This window comes from Aulonocara sp. 'chitande type north' Nkhata Bay, unplaced genomic scaffold, assembly GCF_057382095.1.
Source record: "Aulonocara sp. 'chitande type north' Nkhata Bay isolate Kocher_YH1m ecotype deep benthic unplaced genomic scaffold, A_spYH_male_GT1.1 unmapped_scaffold_20, whole genome shotgun sequence".
In the NCBI taxonomy this organism is placed as follows: domain Eukaryota; kingdom Metazoa; phylum Chordata; class Actinopteri; order Cichliformes; family Cichlidae; genus Aulonocara; species Aulonocara sp. 'chitande type north' Nkhata Bay.
This window is the reverse complement of record NW_028234352.1, coordinates 1596837-1621265: the sequence shown is the minus strand read 5'-3', so window position 1 is coordinate 1621265 and position 24429 is coordinate 1596837. Positions and strand designations below refer to the sequence as shown.

Genomic DNA, 24429 nt, shown 5'->3' with positions numbered 1-24429 from the left:
ACAAAATAATTAACACAACACACAACATAAATGCCCACAATTAAATAATAAATCAAAACAGCGGTTTTTGAGCCGGAGTTCTGCTCGTGGTGGGAACGCCGCCGCACAAAGTCATTTTTTAATCGCGAAAACGATCGACTGGTTACTGACAACCAAAAGGTTGTTTTTGGTAGATATTAAAGATCATGGGTGGGCGGGGCAAATGGAGCAGTTTTCTACAGTCGAGTAAAATTCCAGGAAAGAGCTGGGTGTGGCTTTCCTTTAAATCACATGATCAACAGCTTTAAGATGGAGGCAACTCGCTCAGTGTTTCCTGTTTCATTCTTAGACTGTGGCGATGGTAAGTAGCAGCTTTTCACTTGTTACCTGGCATCTTTTCAGCCACCAATGATAGTCATTGTATGTTATCAACATTTCACTAACTATGTTTTCTCTCATGTTTAAAATAGGCCGACCAAGAGCAAAATAGGTATGTCTGCAGACTCTGCTGTAGCCAAAGTTATCAGATCTCCTGTGTTTTTAAATCCCTAACTGCTCGATCATTATCATTTTAGAAGACAACAATTTCTCAAAGGAGGTTCAAAACTAATGCCTACAAGATTACCAAGAGGATGGTTCGGGGCTCTTACATGACTCCGGGAAGTCAACACTTGGTGGATGAGGTGTGTTACCTTTGACACTTTTAAGACAGTCCTGTTTATCACTACTAACAATAAGCAAATATGTTTTCACTCAACAGATCCTTCACAGCATGTTGTTTCTGGGCAAAATCAACAACATCCCCTTTTCTCCAGAAGAAATCTTCCCTAATCCTTTTGTTTTGGGTTCTTTAATGAGAAGATATCCCAGGCCTTTAAAGTTGTATTCGACTCAGCTTCCCAGGCGAAGTCCCTTCTCCTGTGTGCTCGACATGGTAAGATAACTCTTCTCACATTTTCAGTCAATCTGACAAACTTCCAGTTTTTAGGAAAGTATAATGCAAAGTGCTTTTTTACTGAGAAATCCAAAGAAAATCCATACTGTACCTTATACTTCAACATATGCTTCTAGCTATACTTCTCCACCAAACACAGAGACTGCAGGAGAGCTGGAGACTTGCTTCAGAATTTGTTAGTTCTAAATAATGTCTAACAGACTCATTATTGGAGATGCTTACAGTCTTCAAGGCGTATATGATGCTGTCACTGTGTAGCTGCTGGATCTGTTAAGTCAGCTCAAAGACTCTAAATTCAGCGTGTTTTGACAGCCCGGCATAGCAAAATAGAAAAAAAAAGGTCAATTAGCAAATTTAATTATAAATTAGTGAGAACAAAGATGGATTTTTGCTTATTGATTTAAAATTAAATAGATTTTTGTGACTTGTTTCACCCCCTATCTTAAAATGTCTAAATCAAAAGCATCCAATGGTCCTGCATAGTTAAACAAGTCAAGCAGCGAAACAAACATGTTGATCAACTTTCTATGAAAAACAACTATATAATCAGGTGCAACACTTTGACCAGATCTGTAACTGTTTTCAGATCGTCCTGCAAAATAACTCAGAGAATGAAGAGCAAATAAAGCAGAGTCTGCAAGATCTCCTCACAGACTTGGACTTAGAAGAGAATAATAAAAAAACAGCTTTCGTCTCGTCCACCATCTGCATTTCTCAAAAATCCCAAACCAACAAATCAGAAAGGTACTGCGGAGTCTCCATGTCCACCAAAGGTCCTAACGCTGGGAAAATTATGATTGCTGCCTCCTGTCTTAGCAAATGGCATAAATATGTATCTGGTGCGGTGATGACCTATTATCCAAACACAGTCCAGAAAGATTACTTTGATGGAACAATTGAAGTACCTGGAAATATCAGGTGTGAGGCTTTTTGTCTCCGTGATGGTGCCAGAATGAAGCCTTGCAGATCATGTAAGAATTTGTTTGGCTTGAACACAGAAGACCTCAGAGAGTGGCCATATGGTAACTGTGCTGAAGCTGAGAGCCTGAGCAATTTGCTTGAAAATGAGAGAGAAGTTGAAACACATGTGGATGAATACTCAGCTGAAAAGGACAACAGGCAGAGAGCTGAGGATGAGGTTGGTAGGGTTCTTAGAACCGTGTTGCAAAGGATTCGGTTTAACTGGACAGGTGAATTTTACAACCCAGAACAAGAGTGAGATTTCATGAAATCATTTGCATTCATCATTCTGATAAATCAAAGATTCTCTGCTCTGACAGCATCTGTGTGGATTTTCTGTAATCACAGAGACGTGTATAAGCACGTTTACTTTCCATCTCCATGTAATTGTCACATTTAATAATTAAAACTGGCTTCTATGGGTTTTTGTTTGTTTGCTTACATATCTAGTGTTTAATGCAATATGAAGCATTATCAGACAGCATTTATTGGGAAGAATCCCATATTTATACTGGTCTGTACCCAGGGTACACAGAAAATAAAAACACATGTTTTCTTATTATGATCCCAACTATAATTTACTTAAGCAAAAGCACTACATGTGTAGTTATAATATTTATAGCAGTTACTGTTGAGCTTTAAATTTATCATCTTAAATGTTTATATGCTGATTATATTGCTTTATATAAGAAAGGCCTAACTCTGAGTACACTCTGTGCCAAAAAGTGCTGACAGGAAACTGCATGCTTTTGCAGAAACGTGCTTTTGCAGCTAGAAAGTGAAGCTGATATATATCAGTTTTAATTCGTTTTTACCAACTGCTTGCTAGGGCAATCCCACGAGTTTGGTGTTTTTGTATTGAACATGATTCCAAGTGCTTTCTATAACACATAGCAGAGGTGCCACAACAAAGACTGAGAAGAGGACAGGAAGAGACAGTGAAAGAGATGCACTCCTTCGCCATTCATGTTAAAGCGTTGCATAGCTTTAATTTTAGAGAGTGTTGCATAACTTTAGTCATTTTTCTACCACAGGTGAAGCCAAGAATTGTGAAGCTCTCTTTTGGCCAAATACCAGAATCTGTAAGAAGAAGAAAAAACAAACAATCAAATAGGTCATTATTAAGAGAACAACAATCTCTTGATGATTATCCACAGTGTCTTTGATAACTCTGAGATACAAACTGTCAAGGATATACACATCCCAGCAAACAATAGCTGTGTTTGACTAAAGCGATTAATAACAAGGACAGAGCTACAATCACTACAGTCAAACATAAAGGGCTTAATCCTGAATCCAAGTCTGAGCTGTGATGCCGTTGGTGCTGAAAGCTGCTCAGATCCTGAAGCTGCACGTTTTGTCTCTCTCTAACCAAACCAGCAGCAAAAGAAGACACATTTCGCTTGACATAAACATTGTCATGAATTCCCTCTTACTTTTGCTGGTTTGCTTCCACCACCATTAAAACACACACAGAAAAACAACACAGCACAGCTCTCTGCCTCTCTCAGTGTACTTTAAGAACACCGTTTCCCATCTCAAATCTCTGTTTTTGGCATTATTCGCTTGCTTGTTATGAAGCAGTCTACCGTTGTTTACAGCCGTTTTTTTTTTAATGACTTCCGACAAGACAGCCTCATTTCTGCTGTTCAATACCAAATTTTATTTATTTTTTTCAAATTAAGTGAAACTGCAAAATGCTCTGCTGTGTCTCTATTAAAACCTCTTATTAAAACCTCTGAATCACTTCAGCAGCATCAGCCAATGTACATTTGTTGAGTCGTGGTTCTCGTCTGCTTTTGTTCTACTGCAGAATAATATTTTTAAGGTTATCTACTGTAAAAAGCTAGGCCAGGAAAATCTGCTTCATGGTTTTGTGTTTTATCCTCAGTTACTTTGTCACAAAAGCATCTGCTGTGATGCTCACACCTCTGATGAAGTTTCACAAGTGTCAGTACTGATAAATGATCAGAATTATAATGTTTCTGACTCTCTGAGTAAGAATTAAATGGAATCTAATTGGGACCTTGTGAATTGGAATTGAACAGGTTCTAGAAATCAGTGATGATACTCAGCTCCAATACCCACCTATGATATTAGGCTGACGAACGCTGACTGGGTTTCATTTACCAGCTTTTTATGTTCTTCCTGCAGTTTCCTCCCCACATCACTCATCTTAACTTTTTTCCAGTCCTCCTCAGTCTAAACAGAACACACAACAATACAAAGAAAAGCTCAGGTGATTGATCTCTAACACTAGGCATCCCCAGTCTTATTCTTAGCAGTCTAACTTCTCACCATATCTTTGAAGGCCTCTCCATTGTAGTAGCGCTTGGATGCTGGATACTCTATCGTTTTGTCACATAGTTCCAGGAAACTGGAAGCCACCAGATGCAGCTCCTCTCCGTCATAGCCGTACAGCTTTTTGTCCTCACACGTCATCAGCACAAGCTCGTCACATGGACATGAGGTGCCCTTTACCACACCAATAACCTGCATTTTTACAATCTCGGGAAGGTAGAATTTTCCCCAGGCGTTAACTTCATCATCATCCCCGTTGTATTTGGTGTTCTCAAGCTCTTCTATCCACAGGTCAGCACCACTTGGCTTCTTCAGGTGAACGCACATGCTTTTGTTTTTGGAAACAAAATCTTTCACCCATTTCAGGTACTTTTCACCTGGAAAGAAGCAGACAAGGAAATATGGATGAATGTAGAAGTGTTGGAAAAGACAAATAGCAAGGTTATCCTACAGCAGTTTGTGAAAATGTTGTATCTTGAAATAAGCAGGCAAAATGAGGATCTCACTTATCTCATATGTTCTGACTACCGACTTTCTTCAGTTAAAGGACAAAAAAAGGGCACACTGGAGGCTGACAGAGTGTGCAATGGTGGGAATCATTTTGCAGAACTCACTAAAGTTTGTTTCTCCTGGAACAAGCTTTTTACACTTCGGCAAATGAAAATACTGTGTTAAACTAAAAAAGAGCACCAGACCAAGGTCTACAGTACTAACAGAAAAGCATGCCGTTACCTGTTGCCTGTCGACACAGCTGCTGATCTTCCTCACCAAAAAAATGAGGATCCCTGAAAGGAATAGAAAGGTTATGTTAAAATGAATGACTGTCACGGTGATCATGGGAAGCTCCGAAATATCACAACAATAGCTACGAAATCACAAAATGCAGTGTGATGTCTGTAAGCACCAAACATGACATCTCTGCAAATTCATCTTGAAACATGTAGGTACCTCACACGTACAGCTGCAGCCATCTCAGCCATTTATCACTGTGGCTGCCAAGTGGCTGCCACTTCACAAGCGCATGGCACAACATAGAAGAGCCACCTCCACAGGACAAGACTCAGCAGTCCATCTGCATCTTAAGGATAAAGGACACTCTTTCGAGGATGCTAATGTTCACATTTTGGACAGAGAGGACAGATGGTTTGAAAGAGGAGTGAAAGAAGCATCTATGTCCACTGTGAGCGACCATCTTTGAACAGAGGCGGGGTTTACGACACCAACTCTCTGCCATCTATAATCCAGTTTTGAGATCCCTTCCCAGACGCCTTAACGCCCACTCACATCCTGGGCCATCTGACCTCAGGAATTCGCATGATAAGGTGGGGCCAGGTTTCACAATGAACTCACCCGAAACTGGCTGATTGGGGCCCACACCCAGTTTCACACCTTGGCTCAGGTGATTAGAGGATCATCAGGGGGTCCTTTTGTCCCTCTGTGGGGGGTCACTCCCACTAGGTTTATATCTGGGACTCTCCACCATTTGACCTTAGAACTGAAGAAGCTTCTCGGATGAGAGGTGAAACGTCTTCAAGCAACTTAAAGAATTCCAGACGCTTTTCTTTGCAAGCTCCTTTGACTACGATGACCTGGATGACTGAGAACCTTCACAGACATAAGGTGAATGTGACAAACAAAGCGCCTTCTTGTTCTCTGTGATAATGTAAAGTTATTAATGAAAAAACAAACGAGTAAAAAACGGACTGGAAACATGTCTTCAATCAAAACTCGACAAAAACAAAGAAACAGCCTCACTTCTCTGCGACGCTCCCTAAAAATGACGTTACGTGTTACGTACCAGAGATTTCTATACAGCCCTTTATCAAGCCGAGAGAAAGTGACGCAAAACCCTCCAACTAATAACGACTAGCAGAGAGGCTCAGCTGAGTGTAGTTACCTGGTTTGCAGACGCATACAGACGTTTCCTGTCCTCTCGGACGCAGCTGTGATAGAACATGTGGTGCATTACCGCCACCAACTGGCTTGGAGTGAGGACCGGAAATCGCTCATGCCAAATCAAAAAAAAAAAACATAAAGAAAGATTAAGTGAAGAGTTAAATGAATACATTAAATCAAGAAGAAAAAAACCCACCACCGGACATATACATCCTCATATCCTTCTGTACAAATGAGTTTGTTTTAGAAACTGAAAAAAGCCACAAAACCTTCACATCTAGAAATCCTTTGCAGTAAAAAGTGTTTTTTGGCAGGTTCCACAGGTTTTGAATCAGTTTTATTCTTTATTCCTGATAATTTTGACAATGAAAAAGAACATGTTCTATAGGGCTTTGGAGTTGACGTCACGCCGCAATGCATTGTGGGAGCGCGACACCATTTTTGAGGTCTACGAATCAAAACAAACACACTGTGTTGGAACGACGATTACAAGATGCTTAAAAGCAGCTCAAAAGAGAACGGACTGTATAGAGACCGATTGCGTCCAGAGGCGAAGCGGCGGTACTTGCAGAAAATAGCGTGCAGTGGAAATGTGGACCCGTATGAAATACGGCCGTGGAGTAGAAACCCTGAAGACGTAGCCTGATATATTTTCGTACCTTATCTGTGGAGTCAGCGCGTACAAGTCGTCATTCAAACAAAGGTAAGTCAGCTCAAGTACTGCGTGTGAAATGCGTTTGATTTCCCTGCAAACATTCACATTAGTGCAGCATAAATTCATTCATGAGGGGAAATTACAGTGAGAACATGTGGAGGCTGTTAGAGGGAGAAGATAGTGAGTTCAGTGCAGGGCTGTGCAGAGAGGTTTAAAGGGGCGGGTGCTCAAAGTTAAAAAGGGGCACATTGAACCAGGCTGAATAACAACAACACACATTCATCAAGAATCTAATATGGGAAGGGCAGGGCTGTGTTGGTCTGAGACTGTAGACATTAAAAAGTCCACAGGAGAGATGGTAGCTGATTAAACAAGTGTCATGAGATAATAACAAAATGCAAAGATTGGTGACAGCACTTGGAACCATAAGGCAACAAAAAACTATGTATGTAAAAAAAAAAAAAAAATATATATATATATATATATATATATATATATATATATATATATATATATATATATACACTGTACATGTCGCTCTGGAGTGGATCTCATCTTAAAGGATCCAGCCATTTCAGAACTGCGAAGATCCAGACACATCCTTGATAGTCTTTTACCACCTGCAGCGGACATAATCAAGCACCTTAACCCCGACCTACCAGCAGAGACTTATATTCAACATCTTGATTCTGCTTATGGAATTGTACAGGACGGGGAAGAACTTTATGCAAAGTTCATGGACACGCTGCAGAACTCGGGTGAGAAGCCATCCGGCTACCTACAGCGACTTCAGGTGGCCCTGAGTTTAGCTGTTAAGCAGGGAGGGGTCAAGCAGGGTGAAGTGAACAGGCACCTGCTCAGCCAAATCTGTAGGGGATGTTGGGATAGTAACCTTATCTCTGAGCTCCAGCTGAAGCAGAGAAAATCCAACCCACCTTCTTTTGCAGAACTGTTACTCCTATTAAGAACTGAAGAAGACAGAGAAGCTAGCAAAACTCTGAGGATGAAGCAACATCTGGGAACACCAAGACACAGAGTTGCAGCTCAAGCTCAGTTCGCAGTAGAAGAAGAAAAGGGGGTCTGTGCTGCGTTGTCCACTCTCACCCAGCAGATGGCGGAGATACAAAAGCAACTTGCCGCCTTAACTGCCTCCCAGTCTCACCAGCTCTGTACTCCTGCTCCTAAGCAGCACCAGAAGCAAAGAACGGATACACAGGGGAATATATCACCTAACCCCAAGCCTGGTTTCTGTTTCAGGTGTGGGGAAGATGGACACATTAGACCACAGTGTGAGAACAGACCCAATCCCGCATTGGTCAATACAAAACGCAAACAGTTCAGTGAAAGGAAACCAAAATGGCAGAAGTGGAATTCATCAACTGGACATTTAAACTAGATACCGTTCCTGTAATGGGACGTACAGGAACTGTGCAGGACCCACATTGTCCCGCAAAGGAGGAAAGGAACAAGGAGGAAATTGTTCACTGTGTAGACCTACACACTTGTCTGAAGGCAACCACAATGCTACCTCATGGGTTAGTTGGGTCAAGATGCACAACAGAGGTGACCCTAGCAGGCCATCCACAGAAATGCCTGCTTGATACAGGATCACAGGTTACTACAATATCTGTATCCTTTTACAACAATCATCTTCATGAACAACAAATTCAACCACTCCATGATCTTCTCCAGGTGGAAGGTGCTGCGGGTCAAACCATTCCATATCTTGGATACATTGAGATTTCTGTCAAGTTCCCCAGAGATTTTGTTGGTGAAGAATATGAAGTAACAACATTGGCTCTAGTTGTTCCGGACGTACACCCTGACGTCCCCGCTACTGTGCTAATTGGGATGAACACCCTGGAACCCCTGTATGAACAGCATCTTAACCAGCATCCGAGCTATCAGCCTAGCACTCATGGGTACAGAGCGGTGTTGAAAACACTACAGCTGTCACACAAGCAGAAGGAGAATGGCAGCATTGGGAATGTGAGGCTACTAAGCAAAGCTCCAGTGCGTGTTCCGGCCGGCCGCACTATTGTCATCCAGGGCTCTGCCAAAGTTTCCACCCCATTGTTTAGCCAGAGTGTTCTCCTACAGCATCCTGCTTCCACCTTACCTGGGGGTTTGTGCGTCAGCAGTTGTCTCATCAACTTCCCAGTTCTTTCTCCATACAAGGTTCCTGTGGTTATTACGAATGAGTTGGAGCAAGATACCTTCATTCCACCTCACAGTGTCATTGCGGATTTGGAAACCTACCACTGTATCTTGTCTGAACACCGCGTGACCCATCTTCCAGTCAGGAACACTATCACCAGCCTGAATTTTGATTTTGGTGATTCCCCACTGTCACCTGAATGGAGGACGCGAGTCATAGGCAAGCTGAATGACATCTCGGAGGTCTTTTCGCATCATGACTTGGATTTTGGATGTACATCAGCTGTCAAACATCATATTCCACTCCATGACAATACACCGCTCAAGCAACGTGCCCGGCCAATCCATCCACAAGATTTCGAAGCTGTCCGCCGTCACCTGCGTGAGCTTCTGGAAGCCGGCATTATAAGGGAATCATCGTCTCCTTTTGCTTCGCCTATCGTGGTGGTCAGGAAGAAGAACGGTGAGGTCCGGCTGTGCATAGACTACCGGAAACTAAACCTTCAAACTATCAAGGATGCATACCCCTTACCTAATTTGGAGGAATCCTTTTCAGCACTCACTGGTTCTAAGTGGTTTTCAGTACTCGACCTGAAGTCCGGTTGCTACCAGATCCAGATGGAGGAGGAAGACAAGGCAAAGACTGCTTTTGTGACTCCTCTTGGGTTCTGGGAGTTTAACCAAATGCCTCAAGGTGTTACCAACGCCCCAAGCACCTTTCAGCGAATGATGGAGCGATGCATGGGGGACCTGCACCTAAAGTAAGTGCTCGTTTTCCTGGATGACTTAATCATCTATTCGGACACTCTTGAGGAAGACGAACGAAGGCTGCTGAGAGTCCTGAACCGGTTGAAGGAATATGGGCTGAAACTGGCACCGGAGAAATGTCGATTCTTCCAAAAGTCTGTAAAGTACTTGGGTCATATTGTCTCTGAGGAAGGAGTTCAAACAGACCCTGAGAAGATAGAGACCATCAAGACATGGCCGGTTCCACAGACTTTGAAACAATTGAGGTCTTTTCTGGGTTTCGCTGGTTATTACCGCCGGTTTATAAAAGACTATTCCGTCATTGCCAAACCCCTCAATGACCTGACTCGTGGATATTCTCCAGTTCAAAGATCAAAGACCCTGAAAGCTCGCAAGACATCCACACACGGGCCAAATCAACCCTTCGGTGAGAGGTGGAATACCAACTGTCAAGTTGCATTTGAGACCCTGATTGAGAAGCTTACAACTGCCCCGGTCCTTGGGTTTGCAGACCCGTCTCGCCCATACATTCTGCACACCGATGCGAGTGTGACCGGACTTGGAGCTGTGTTGTATCAAGAGCAAGAGGAGAAACTCTGGGTTATAGCTTATGCTAGCCGCGGATTGTCGCAGAGTGAGAGCCGTTATGCAGCCCACAAGTTGGAATTCCTCGCCCTTAAGTGGAGTGTGACCGAGAAATTCCAAGATTACCTGTACGGGGCAGATTTTACAGTGGTGACGGACAGTAATCCACTGACCTACGTTTTGACAACAGCTAAACTGGACGCTACTGGACACCGTTGGTTGGCTGCATTGTCAACGTACTCTTTTAAACTTCTGTACAGAGCTGGCAAACAGAATTGTGACACTGATGCGCTTTCGCGGCGACCTTACTCCTGCTCCAATGATGAAGTTTCTAATGACCATGAACTCATTCGTCAGTTCATTTCTCAACACACAGCTGATTCTGATGTCCTCCCAGAAGAGACTGTGAGAGCAATCTGCCAAAGTCATTTGGTCAGAGCCACACGGCCGGGTGACTGCGGTGAGGTTGGCTTCACACTTGTCGAGTCTTTGTCAGTTCAAATGGATACCATCCCTGACAGTTACTGTTCCGAGGACTGTCATCAGCTGCCTGTCGTTTCTACTCTTAACATCAAAGAGAAACAACACTCAGATCCCTGCATTCGAGAGCTTATTCACCAGCTTGAGACGGGGGAGAGGGTTCCACCAACAGCAAGAGCTGAGCTCCCTGAACTTCCGTTCCTGCTCAGAGAATGGTCCAGGTTGGAGCTGGTGGATGGAGTGCTGTACAGGAGGAGACGGGACAATGGAGACCTTTCATACCAGCTTGTCCTTCCAGAGGAGTTGCGACCATCAGTCCTGAAAAGCCTCCATGAGGATATGGGCCATATGGGGATTGAACGTACACTTGACCTTGTCCATACGAGATTCTACTGGCCCAAAATGGCAAAGGATGTTGAGCAGAAGATTAAGACTTGTGGCCGCTGTGTGCGCCGAAAAGCCCTGCCGGAAAAAGCTGCTCCACTTGTCAGCATAAAAACATCTCGACCCCTTGAGCTTTTGTGTATGGATTTTCTTGCTCTTGAGCCTGACACTAGTGGCACTCGTGATATCTTAGTCCTGACGGACCATTTCACTAAATTCGCTGTTGCCATTCCAACACCCAATCAAAAGGCAAGAACTGTGGTGAAGTGTCTATGGGAGAATTATATCATTTATTATGGCATTCCTGAGCGAATCCATACCGACCAAGGGCAAGATTTTGAGTCAAGACTAATAAAAGAATTGTGTGAGTTTGCAGGCATTCAGAAGAGCCGTACAACCCCTTACCATCCGAGGGGAAATCCAGTGGAGCGATTCAACAGGACGTTGCTGGCAATGTTGGGGACCTTGGAGACAAAACAAAAAACAAGGTGGAAAGAGCATGTGAAACCGCTGGTTCACGCCTATAATTGTACCAGGAACGAGGTTACAGGGTTTACTCCTTACAAACTCATGTTCGGTAGAACACCTCGTCTACCTGTGGACCTGGCGTTCAATCTGCCACTGCGGGAATCCAAGCAAAAGAGTCACTCACAGTACATTAAGTCACTCAAATCGAGATTGGAGGAAAGTTTCAGTATTGCCTCCAGTAACGCTACAAAGGCTGCCGACCGAAATAAGAAACGCTTTGACAACCGTGTGATACCATCAGCATTGGAACCAGGTGATCGTGTGCTTGTGAGGAATGTCCGCCTTCGAGGGAAGCATAAACTTTCAGATAAATGGGAGGAAGAAGTTTATGTGGTTGTCCATCGGGCTGGGGACCTCCCGGTCTACAAGGTAAAACCTGAGAACAGCAATGGACCTATGCGGACCCTTCACCGCGACCTCCTCCTTCCATGCGGCTTCCTCACGGGCAGTGAGATTAACTTGGAATTACCAGAGCAATCACTTCCTCATAGACCAAGAACTCGGCAGCAGAACCCGGATTTAAATTCCCTCACAGAACCTCTGGTTGAGGATGAGGACACAGGAAGCTTGGTTTCATTGTATGTTAATCCTCCAACGTTGCACTTCACTGTGGAAAAACTGAATCAATTTCCAGATTCATCTGACGGTGGGAGCCTAGGACCACTGATTTTGGATCCTTCAGTTGAAGTGGAAGTGCAAGGAGAACCAGCCTCTGTGTCCAGTGTTCTTCCTCCAGCAGTGGAGTCTGGTGGTGAGCAATCTGACTCTGATGTGGAAGACATCCTACTTGAACTTGTTGAAAGTCACGCTAAAAACAGAAATGGCTTACCTGAAAACTTACCTGGAAATGGAGACATACTTGTCAACATTCCTGTCGTTGCTGTTGAAGATTCTCCTGAAGAGTCTAGTGTTATTGAGCAGGACACTGACATAAGTGACGGGCTAAGACGTTCACAACGACAAAGAGCACCACCTGATCGACTTCACTATTTCACTCGTGGTAATCCTCTGATTTCCGTGGTCCAAACGATGTTGCATAGTCTTTCCGATGCATTGGGCCATAATGCTAGCCGTCCTTCGTCTGTTCACGTTGTCTAGCGTTTAACATGCGACGGGACGTGCATGGTTAAGGCGGGGAGGATGTAACCCACATAAAAATAAAAAGAACTGCGTCTATAACTAAATTGGAATCTTAAATTCCAACCGGAGCGTGTCCGTGAAGGCATCGTGACGCGTCATGACCAATCCTATTCGCGAGGCACTATTATATGCTGATAGGTTTGTATTGTTGATTGTCATTTATGCTTAGAAATATTTACTCATATATGCTTAGAAGTATATAATCATTGGTGGATTGAAAGAATGTCTCATCCTAAAGAGGTCTGTATTAACTCTGTGTAGCTGTAGAAGGGAGTGCATACATTCCTCAGAGTGTCCTTGGTATAAATCACATACTCCCTAGGAGAGTTTATCCTTGATTTATGGTATAGCAAGCGCATGTATATCTGTTTAAATATAAGAGCCTTTTGTTAGATGGACCTAGACGTCCTGGCACCAGCTTTGGGGAGTCTTCACAGGGTCACATCTTGACCACACACACACACACACACACACACACACACACACACACACACACACAAGCAAGGTACTCTTTGTGTGTATGTAGACGTCATATGTTAATGAACCTATGCATATTCATGTAACCTCAATAAAAGGGCAGCGGTACGGGAGAACGGACGAGAGCAACTGGGGCCAAGCGAAGGAACGGCGTTTGTCCGGTTCTCTCCCGTGCACGAGTAACATGAAGAAATTCGCCTACTTCGTGTCTTGCTTTGCGGTGTAATTATATTGTCTTCAACGTTCCAGCGAATAGGTTTATGCTACAAACCTATCATATGCCTTCGAAACGACGCGGGGGAGAGGCGTTAGCGGATGGAAGCAACAGGTACGTGGGGCGAGCGCTTTTCGCTGTTTACTATCTTGGCTTGGCTTTGAATTAATTGTGGATTGCGTTCAACAGTACTTTGATACCGCCGTGGGTAGATGTGTGGGGGGCTCGTATGTGACATCGCACGTAGTGAATGGTGAGTTGAGTCTGAATGTCTGTTTGTATTTGTAACCTGTATCAGTATGCCAGTGCTATTAGATGATGGGATAGCTAAGGCTGAGGCCTACTACATTACTACTACTCTCACTCTACGTGGCTGTAGTCTTGTTATTAGAGATTGTCATTTATTTTAATTTATTACAATGGTTGTATTTGTTGTATATTGGTATTTTCTCATGAACTTTATTGTGTACACTGGAACTAAAGCTAGCTTGGGAAATTTAGATGAATTTTGCTAATAGTGGTCCTGTGATTATAGTGCAGGCTAGTGGTGCCCTGGAGAGACCACAGCGACACCACTACTTTGGATGGCGAGCTAGGCCCAACGAGCCAGAACCCCAGCTACAACTTTCTGCGGTCTGGTAGGAGGCTGCTGCGGCCTACACTCTCCTCTCTTGGTTTTCAGTCCCCTAAATCTCACTTCCGAGATTTCCGTCTTGGAATCTTAGTGCTGATCATCATACTTCAAATTTCAACCTGTCTAGACTGTCATACGCGTTGGACTTCTATCAATCATGAAATAAACTTTATGGACATTGTTTGCCAGAGGTTGGACGAGGTTGCTGCACCGCTGTGCAGCGGATATTTTACAAGCTTGAATTGTTTTATCTTTTCCCTGTCTGCAGAATTTGTAAATATTGGTATTTGGTAATTGCACTTTATTTTCACTATAAATAATAACTGTAATCACAATATCTGTGGTTGTATGTTTATTGTACTTCACTCACCTCCTAGAGCCGAATCTGATATCTTCTGAATTAGCCCAACTACTCATAACCAACTTAAAATATTTTAGCTTATGTACTTCCTACACTTGTTTCACCCTGCTATAAATAATAAACGACTACTGCAGCTCGGTGTGAGTCCTCTCTGAGCCCTCACCCGTGCAGCACGTTAACCGTCTCCAAGTGTCTCAGTGTTGTTTATTCACCTAACTGTTTGATAACTGTAAATCTCTGACAACAGTTTATTTATACCATCTTCACGTGAACACATTCAAGAACATAACAGATGAAGAAACATTAAAAACTTCCACACTACATGAAGCAAGAAAAATAGTTTATTCCTTTATGTAGAAAAAACAGAAACATCAAACATCTCCAAGACTCTCTTTGAAAGAACTAAAAACCTTTGTTCTCATGGTCCAATCATGAGTGAACTCCCCGATGAAGCCTTGTGTGCTAAAACATGTCAGAGTTTTAAAGGTTAAACATGAGTTTCCAAAACTTTTGCTGGAGAACAATGAACTATTTGACCAAGTTTCAATCATTTACAGACGAGCAAATCCAGGACAGAGAAAAAAGGACAAAACTGACTCAGTAAAACAACAGAAAAGAAGATCCCATGTAGATCTGTATTATGTAGAAGTTCAGCCCAGCAACCAGTTCAGTTCAACACAAGTTTAAATGATTCTATCTGAACTCTGTGGAGCCTGATCTCAAGCTTTTTGAGTCCGACACAGAAACCAGAGGATCTTTCTGTGTCTTCAGATTCACTGTGATCCAGTGATGGGAGTGATTTCAGCCCTGAGTGATCGCGCTGATGTTTGCACAGAGCAGACAATGAGGTGAATGTTTGGGCACATTGGTAACAGTGAAACAGTTTATTAGTAACGTGGGATCGTTTGTGTCCAGAGTATGAACTGAGATTCCTGAAGCTCTTGTCACACTGGTCACAGCTGTAGTTTCCTTCCATGTGTGCACGTACGTGTGTATTTTGGCTCCATCTCTGGCTGAAAGTTTTTCCACAGATGTCACAGCTGTATGGCTTAATTCCAGAGTGGGTAACTAGATGCCTCTGTAAGCTGCTACTGTGAGTAAAAGCTCTGCCACACTGATCACAGCTGTACGCTTTAACTCCACTGTGGATGAGTTGGTGTTTTTTTAGGGAATCCTTCAAGGAAAAAGACTTTCCACACAAGTCACAGCTGAACGGTCTCTCTCCAGTGTGGATGACCTGATGCTGTTTTAGTTTATCCCTCACAGTAAAACCCTTCCCACACTCGTCACAGCTGTATGGCTTAATTCCAGAGTGGGTAAGTAGATGCCTCTGTAAGTTGCTACTGCGAGTAAAAGTTCTGCCACACTGATCACAGCTGTATGGCTTAATTCCAGAGTGGGTAACTAGATGACTCTGTAAGTGGCTACTGCGAGTAAAAGCTCTGCCACACTGATCACAGCTGTACGCTTTAACTCCACTGTGGATGAGTTGGTGTTTTTTTAGGGAACCCTTCAAGGAAAAAGACTTTCCACACATGTCACAGCTGAACGGTCTCTCTCCAGTGTGGATGACCTGATGCTGTTTTAGTTTATCCCTCACAGTAAAACCCTTCCCACACTCGTCACAGCTGTATGGCTTAATTCCAGAGTGGGTAACAAGATGACTCTGTAAGTGGCTACTTTGAGTAAAAGCTCTGCCACACTGATCACAGCTGTACGCTTTAACTCCACTGTGGATGAGTTGGTGTTTTTTTAGGGAACGCATCCAGGAAAAAGACTTTCCACACTGTTCACAGCTGAACGGTCTCTCTCCAGTGTGGATGACCTGATGCTGTTTTAGTAAAGCCCTCACAGTAAAACCCTTCCCACACTCGTCACAGGTGTGTTTTTTCTCTCCCTTTCTTCTGTGAGGTTTGTCGGCCTCCTGAGAGCGCTGACTTCTGGCTCCATGTTGGTCCTGCAGTGACAGAGATACAAACAGAGGCAGTGAGTGAAATGCAGTCGTGGAACAAACTCAACCTTCAAACTCCATTAACACTAGTTTTAAACCTGAAGGTGGAGCGTGGCACCAAACACCTTAAAGGTCTCTTATCCCCACCTGCTGGTAGTTCTAACACATTACATCCAACCTGCTGTTAAAGATAATTCATGACTGTTCAAACACTAAAATCATGCCCATCCCTCCTGATTGCACACACACACACACACACACACACACACACACACACACACACACACACACACACACACACACACACACACACACACTTTTATAATTTAGATTATTTTGTTGTTTCCTATTACATATTTCTATAATTTGTATAGATTTATACAGAATTATTCAGTGATAATAAATCCTATGTTTGTTTATTCTAAAGGAACCCCGTTAGCTTCCACAACAGATGTTGCTCGTCTTCCGTCAAATACTCACATAAAATATTACACAATAAAGTGGATTCAAGATATCCACATAATTTCACTCTTACATCCACAGTGAGGTTTCACAATTGTTCAAATATAAGCAATCAATAATAATAATAATATCAATAACATTGAGGCACATTACACAAATTTCAAAAACAAATCATGTCTTACAATATTTACAACAACTAAAAGCTCTGTAAATCGGCTTTTAAGTGTTCATTGAAGTTTTGAATAATTCTCTAATTTTTTAAGGCAACTTATTCCACTTAAGAGTTGCTCTAAATGTAACAGTTTTACAAAACGTTACTTTTAACTCGAGCATTAACTAAATTGCAGCTTGTTGAAAACTGTGTAATATGATGATGTATTTCATCTGGATACTGCAGCTGAGCAGAATAAATGTGGTGTGTTTAACAGAATTGCTTTCTTTAGAACTACAAGTAAGCCATAGAATATTTTAGCCTGTACAGGAAGCCAAGAAAGGTTATTATGCATTTTATCAATATTAGTATAGTATGAACATCTTCACACTAATCTGGACGCCTTATTCTGGACTAACTGAAGTCTGTTAAGATCTGTCTTATTAGCTGCTGACCAAATGATTGAACAATACTCCAGATGAGACATTACTAGTGCATTAATGACATCTTTCATAATGAAGAAGTGATACACAAAGAGCATTTCATAGCCATAGCTATGCCTTGTCGGCAGAGTTATGTGACATTAGTGATGTTTGTACTTTCAGCGTTAACTTGGTTTTAAAGCCTTTAAAATATACGCCGTTCAATAGTCGACCTTAATCTGACAGAGAATGTGATGATTTTGTGGATAATTAAAGTCAGTCATATATCCACAAACACAACAAGCTGAAAGTCAGTGATGCTGCTCGGTTTGCAGTCCTGAACATCACGGCACAAGCAGGATCCACTGCACTGTTAATGTTAGCTGTGTTATATTGCTGCCTCTGTTCGGTGGTGTCGAGCCAAACGCACTTTAACGTGTGTTTGAACGAGCTGACGGTTCACTCGTTAAGCTGAAAGAAAGATGCTTTAATCACAGCAGTCACACATGTGTCCACTGCACCATCTGGAACTCTTCTTGTTTACACTCGTAATAACACAAACACTAAATCCTGCTTCTCTGGTGCTGTTGTGTAGCAGTGTGTACACCTGAGACTGTCACCTGTCTGTCTGTCCTGCACTCTCTCTCTGTTTCTTTCTCTCTGATTGTGGAATAAAAGTATGAACATGTGTTTATAAGTTACACTTGTGTTTGAATCCTGCAGCTTATCACACATTTGATTTCCATGTGTGACGACTGCAAGTGTCCAGAGTGAGGACAGACTGAGGGACCCACTGCTGCACATCATCTGTGAGGCTTTGCAGCCCTGATGATCCACCAGGACAAACTCAGCAGTGTGTGAGGAAGAGGAGGAGGAAGAGCCAGCAGCAGCTGACAGATGGAGAGAATAGACAGACTGTTCCCTGTTTGTGAAGGACTGCTAGGAAAGTTTAACATACCTGTCTGTGCTGAATCAGTCTTATTAGGTAATGTTCAAATAATGTGATCATCCCAGTGTTTTCAGTGTGGGAGAAAGTACTCAGAGTACTCAGGGCCTTCAAGTTACACACTATGAAAGGCAGCAACAAGTTTAATGTTCAGAAACCTAAAGTCTGTATCAGCAGCAGGATGGAGCTAAAAATAAATGTTGGTTTCAGTTCTATGAAGCTTTGAGTATTTTGGATCAGTAGCTGCTGTGTTTGTTGCATCATATTGCTGTAACTGTTTATATGCTTTATATATTCTGAGCTAAGTTGATCTATAGTGTTACATCATATTCTATAAGGATGTTATGTGTTTGTAGACTTTCTGCCCAGTTTGACCCATTTAGCAGAAGTCAGCCTGTTTAAGGCTCTGATATCTATTCTGTGTGACTTACAGCAGTTATGACATGGTCTGATTTTCTCACCCATCCATCTTCATCCGCTTTATCCGGGGCCGGGTCGCGGGGGCAGCAGCCTAAGCAAAGAGGCCCAGACCTCCCTCTCCCCAGCCACCTCCTCCAGCTTGTCCGGTGGAATACCAAGGCGTTCCCAGGCCAGCCGAGAGATATAATCTCTCCAGCGTGTCCTGGGTCTGCCCCGGGGCCTCCTCCCGGTGGGACATGCCTGGAACACCTCGCCCAGGAGGCGCCCAGGGGGCATCCTTGTCAGATGCCCGAACCACCTCAGCTGGCTCCTTTCGATGTGGAGCAGCAGCTGCTCTACTCTGAGCCCCTCCCGGATGGCCGAACTTCTCACCCTATCTCTAAGGGAGAGGCCAGCCACCCTTCGGAGGAAGCTCATTTCCGCCGCTTGTATCCGCGATCTCGTTCTTTCGGTCACTACCCACAGCTCGTGGCCATAGGTGAGGGTAGGGACGTAGATTGACCGGTAAATTGAGAGCTTCGCTTTTACACTCAGCTCCCTCTTCACCAAGACTGACCAGTGCAGCGTCCGCATTGCTGCAGCTGCAGCCCCAATCCGTCTGTCGATCTCCGGCTCCCTTCTCCCATCACTCGCGAACAAGACCCCGAGATACTTGAACTCCTCCACTTGGGGCAGGAACTCATCCCCGACCCGGAGTGGGCACTCCACCCTTTTCCGGCTGAGAACCATGGCCTCAGATTTGGAGGTGCTGATCCTCATTCCCGCTGCTTCACACTCGGCTGCGAACCGTTCCAGTGCGAGCTGGAGGCCCTCACCCGATGAAGCCAACAGAACCACATCATCTGCAAAATTTTTTCTCACCCAATAAAGGAATATTTCATATATCAGTCTACTCTTCATTCTATCAGACACAGTTATCACAGCTCCTACATTTGCTTTTTACACATATATGTAAGCACTGAGCCACATTTAGTACCAACATATTAAATGAACAATATTTGTCTCTTATATATGATACATCTGTATACACACTGTCACAGATACTTGTCTGTGAGTGAAGTGATTAATATAATAACTATAATATTGGCCATATTATATTTACATTACCACAGTGAGATGACTTTAGTCTCATGAACAACATCAGCTAATTGTTATTTACAGCTAATCTTAAACGACTGTTCAGCACAGAAATGAAGCCCAACAATCATGTTTCACAGTCCTGTGGTCTCAGCCTCAGATACTCATCAAATCACACAGAGCTCATGTAGAAACAAATGAACTAAATATGTTCTCCTTCATTTCTGTCAAACAAAGCTGTATGAAACGTTTCCAGCTGTTAGTATCATGGTTGCTAGGCAACCTGGGCAGCGCGACGGAGGATAGACGTCCCATTTCACGAGCCTACGAGCCTCGCACTTCGGCCTTAGCGGTCTTTGAGTACGCGGCCCTTGAGGACTTTAAAGCTGCAGAACCTGAATCGGGATACAGCCATGATGATCTCCAGCCTCGTGCTCGCCAACATTCTCACCTGAGTTAAGAAGACGATCACTGAAATGGTCTCAGCAGGTCCTTTGATGACAGCAATGAAATGCAGTGGTAAGGCTTTTTGGGGATTAAGTTCGTTTTCATGGCAAAGAAGGACGATGCAGTTCATCTGATCACTCCTCATAACATTCTGGAGTGCAGGCAAAATGCTATTATAAAAACTTAAGCAGCAACTTCTCCAGGTTCCAATATTTATGCAATTCTCAAACCTTTTGGCCACGACTGTATAACCTCTTCTGAAGTTTAGTGGATATTATACATGGTTATGCTCAGGATGTGTCGGCCAGTTTCCACTGGAAACGCCTTTTGGTTAAACTGTCAGCGAGGAATTTGCATTTGCACTGTTACATTTTTATATAACTTTAATGCACATAAACAACAGCTGCTTGTTTCAGTGAAAATACATTGATGGGTTTTTAAAAAGTTGTGCAGCTGTAAAGTATTTTGTCTGGTGTCAATTCTATCGTCAGCTACATTGTTATGGCAAATGTTCAAATGTATATGGTGATAAATATCTTTGGTCATATGGTCCTGCTCTGTCTGTCACCTTCTGTGTTGAGCTCATTGTTTCCTCTGTAGTGGCTGAGCTGAGTCCAAGTAGCTGAAAATGTTCCTCTGCTGCTCCGTCAGACTCTCCTCCTCCTGCTGATCAGCTGGGACACAAAACAGATCTTTGTTAGGCTCCGCACTGCACTGAAGAGTCAAAGTGTCTCATATGTTCATCTGACAAGTAAAAGAACACATTTTTGTTTCCCGAGGTGGGCAACTTGTTGGAAACAAACACAAAAGGTTTGAGCACTGATACCTGCCATTGCTGGCATTGAAAGATGCAACGCCAGCAATGTGGATTGTCAAGACTCAAACCAATCATCAAGCAAAGACAACAGGGATCAAATGTACCGCATTTTGATCCGGGACGTACTCTGCATGAAAACAAGCGCTCACTCTTCCTGCTCAACAAATGACAAGGGCGGAGCCTTATACCACGTGATACAGAAGCTGTGCCGTGTGTAGGGCTGAACGATTATGGAAAATAATCTAATTGCAATTTTTTCCCCCAATATTGCGATTGCGATGCGATATGCGATTATTTTTTAAGGTCTTTGTCTTCTGTATTATTAAACAAAGACAAGCAATACATCATATAGTATGGCCAATACTATATTACATTAATTTTAAACTGTTCTTTCCTGGAAGACAGACCTCTGTTATGATGACATGAGGTGATGCATGAATTGATGACTGACATTTTTATTTAACTTCTTCAATCACAACAGTATATTTGAACATACACAATAGTTTATTTTTAGCTTACAAACATCTGAGCATAAAGTGCTGACAAGGAACCCTGGTGTAAACATTAAAATGAAAGTCAGTACAATGTGCAGATTGCAGAAATATACATAAAAAAAAAAAATCAGTGGCTTTACCACACTCAGTTTTTCGACATCTGTGAACTACTAGACAGTCATTAAATTAAAAAATAATATTAAATAAATAAAACTAATAAATAAAAAATACACACATCTTACTGATCTCTGCAGTCAGTAACATTACACATAAAGTGCAAACATAATAGCAATTGTATAAACACACACACGAACACGCCTTTAAAATTTAAAGGCGTGAAATTGGACGGTCTAGCCTTCTGAATCAGAAGGCTAGTTCTGATTAGCGTCACCGCTGTCTCGGTGGAGTTTAATAAACTCGGCCGTCTGCTTCTTGCTATCTAAAATATAACCAGACACTGGTGTAAATTCTCGACTGTCTCATACTTCTGTTTAATAAGTCTTCTGTTTGACGTTTAGTCAGCTGTGTGAAAACCAAGGAGGAACCCACCCGGGGGATTAATAAAGTTTTATTTTATCTAATCTAATAACTTTAATCTCAGCCAAACCGATTTACTCACGAACAAACAAAACACTGAAAAAAGCCCAACAATAACATTTTTAGGTTGTCTAAGTGACTTATATATTACGTTTAACCCGAGCAGCGAAACTCCGCGGTGATCTGAAAATGATGTGCCGGGAGTTGTGCCGTTCTCGGCCGCATCAGTAACCCTCGAGCTCCCGCTAGCTGTCGAGCTGGTGGGTAGCAGACGCCTCTGAAAACGTCGAAGCACTTTTGCAAATATGGGATATCTTGATAAACCGAGCAGATATTTGATGTTTACACAACTACTTTCTCGCCTGAAAATATGTTAAAAGTTTATTTTGTGACCCAGAAAGATTAGTATGAGTAATTTTAAAACTCAGTAGCGGCCGCCATTGCTGGAAACTGGAGTTTGGCTGGGCCGCGCTATGAATTCTGGGATATGGTAGTAATTTGGACAGCCTTCGGCGCGTCGCTGTGACGTAATCGGTCTACAAATGCGGCCTCAGGAGGATGCAGCCCATGAATTTGGACATGTCCAGAGTATAATCGCAGCCTTTGCGGTTAGAAAATTGCACTTGATCATGTCGCGATATTATCGCAAATGCGATATATCGTTCAGCCCTAGCCGTGTGATGCTAAAATTAGCAGGGAAAAAACAACGGAGAGCACGTCAGGGATGACGAGAAAGTGACAGGAGAAAATCCGTCCCGGTCAACCACCCAAACATCAATAACGGGAACCTTATACAGCGCTTCCCTATACACGTCGAACTCCCGCAGGCACAAAGACATTACGGAGGCTATCACTTATCACCTGACCAAAGATATGGCTCCATCAACACTGTGCAAAACGAGGGATTTAGGAAAACGATCAACACCCTAGACAAACGCTACACAGTGCCGTCCCGCAACTATTTTTCTATTGTTGCACTACCTGCTCTGTACACGCAGCGTCGAGCAATGGTGGAGACGGAATTTCAAGCAGGACAACATTTTGCTGCAACAACAAAACGTGAGACATTTGTTGTTTTATGTTTATTTATTGTTATGAGAGAATCATGATCTCAATTCTAAGCCAAAAAATCGTGATTCTCATTTTATGCAAAATCGTGCAGCCCTAACATTAACACAAAACTATTGTTTCACCAGAGAAACAAACATGAAGAGTGTTAGATTATTCTGTTATTATATGTTACCTTATATATGTAATCAAAGTAGTTGAATTAGAATACTGCTGTAGATCATATTATACCCTTTAATATAGAGTGTGTGAGCTGTATGTAGTTTAGTTCTCATTATACTTTTGAGTTAACAGAACATATTCACATATTAGTTCATTAGATAAATGTGCATCACTCTGTATCCTTGATCTGCTGGGAATGTGTTACACTGTTTTCTTGACATGCTTAATTGTTGAATCATGAAGAGAAGGTTGTAAGCAGGAGACTCTGTGTCTAAAGACAGGGGAGATAGATAGACCACATTCCACACCCCCACCTTACAGAAAGCAGAGAAACAACTGCCGAGGTCATAACTTAGGCGCTGTAACAGAGAAATAATGTGATGTTTTGGCTTTTACGACTAGCTGGGGGCCACTAGAGACTATAAAAAGGTGAGCAACCCGTCACCATTTTGAGACATGTGCCTGACCCTCTGGTAGCATCTCTCCCGTCCGGACGTTGTAATGCTCTGACTGTTGAATTGTATGGAAATAAATGATTGTTGATTGAGCATTGATACACCGAGTATTGTCCCTCCTTCAGCCCAAAGATTCAAAGAATTGGGAGATTTCAACAACTTGGTGCCGTGTGACCCGGATCTTTGGTGTGCTGAGGAGGTGTAGATTTGGCCTTTGGTGAGATCGTGGGGCAAAGTGAACAGAAGGCCGGCCTAAAACAGAAAGGTAAGCACAGCCTGTTGTATTATAAATACCAAATGTGCATATTGGGCTTTCCAAATTAATCTGTTCGCTGAGTCACATGTATTTTCACAGTAAATTTGTCGGTGTCTGGTTTTTGGCGCAAGATACTAACAACATAAGTTGAGGCTGAATTCCAGTGTGTTAAATAAACTGCTTCTACCGAGAAACTAATAAGACACTACGTTGAGCTAGTTGCAGTAAACTGCTTCTACCGAGAAACTAATAAGATACTACGTTGAGCTAGTTGCAGCCACTTTACCTTCCACATTTAATTTTGTCTAATA

The 24429-nt window shown here is 42.8% G+C and overlaps 3 protein-coding genes across 4 annotated transcripts in view; 1 reads left to right on the top strand and 2 right to left on the bottom strand.

Moving 5' to 3' along the window:
* LOC147300676 (NACHT, LRR and PYD domains-containing protein 3-like) overlaps positions 1-24429 on the bottom strand; it is a 292597-nt gene that overhangs the window by 33572 nt on the left and 234596 nt on the right. The gene's annotated exons all lie outside the window — the stretch shown is intronic.
* LOC147300684 (uncharacterized) lies at positions 145-2269 on the top strand. Of its 2 annotated transcripts, XM_086284957.1 has the most exons (4): positions 145-469; positions 555-662; positions 740-913; positions 1521-2269. In XM_086284957.1, exons 2-4 carry the CDS (start codon positions 612-614, stop codon positions 2151-2153), a joined length of 858 nt encoding a protein of 285 aa, XP_086141083.1. In that variant the 5' UTR covers positions 145-469; positions 555-611; the 3' UTR covers positions 2154-2269. The 2 variants fall into 2 exon arrangements, with proteins under 2 accessions (XP_086141083.1, XP_086141082.1); XM_086284956.1 differs by having other exon boundaries at positions 145-662.
* LOC147300683 (uncharacterized) lies at positions 14777-21006 on the bottom strand. The gene is made up of 2 exons (XM_086285012.1): positions 20898-21006; positions 14777-16410 (listed from the first exon to the last, which is right to left on the bottom strand). The coding sequence occupies exons 1-2, from the start codon at positions 20913-20915 to the stop codon at positions 15121-15123; spliced, it is 1308 nt and encodes a 435-aa protein (XP_086141138.1). The 5' UTR covers positions 20916-21006; the 3' UTR covers positions 14777-15120.

What these genes read in the sequence shown, in the direction of transcription:
- LOC147300684 (XM_086284957.1), top strand. Translation starts at nt 612, where the DNA reads ATGGTTCGGGGCTCTTACATGACTCCGGGAAGTCAACACTTGGTGGAT. An exon ending in GTCAACACTTGGTGGATGAG is followed by an intron (nt 663 to 739) that starts GTGTGTTACCTT and finishes TTCACTCAACAG; the next exon opens with ATCCTTCACAGCATGTTGTT. An exon ending in TCTCCTGTGTGCTCGACATG is followed by an intron (nt 914 to 1,520) that starts GTAAGATAACTC and finishes AACTGTTTTCAG; the next exon opens with ATCGTCCTGCAAAATAACTC.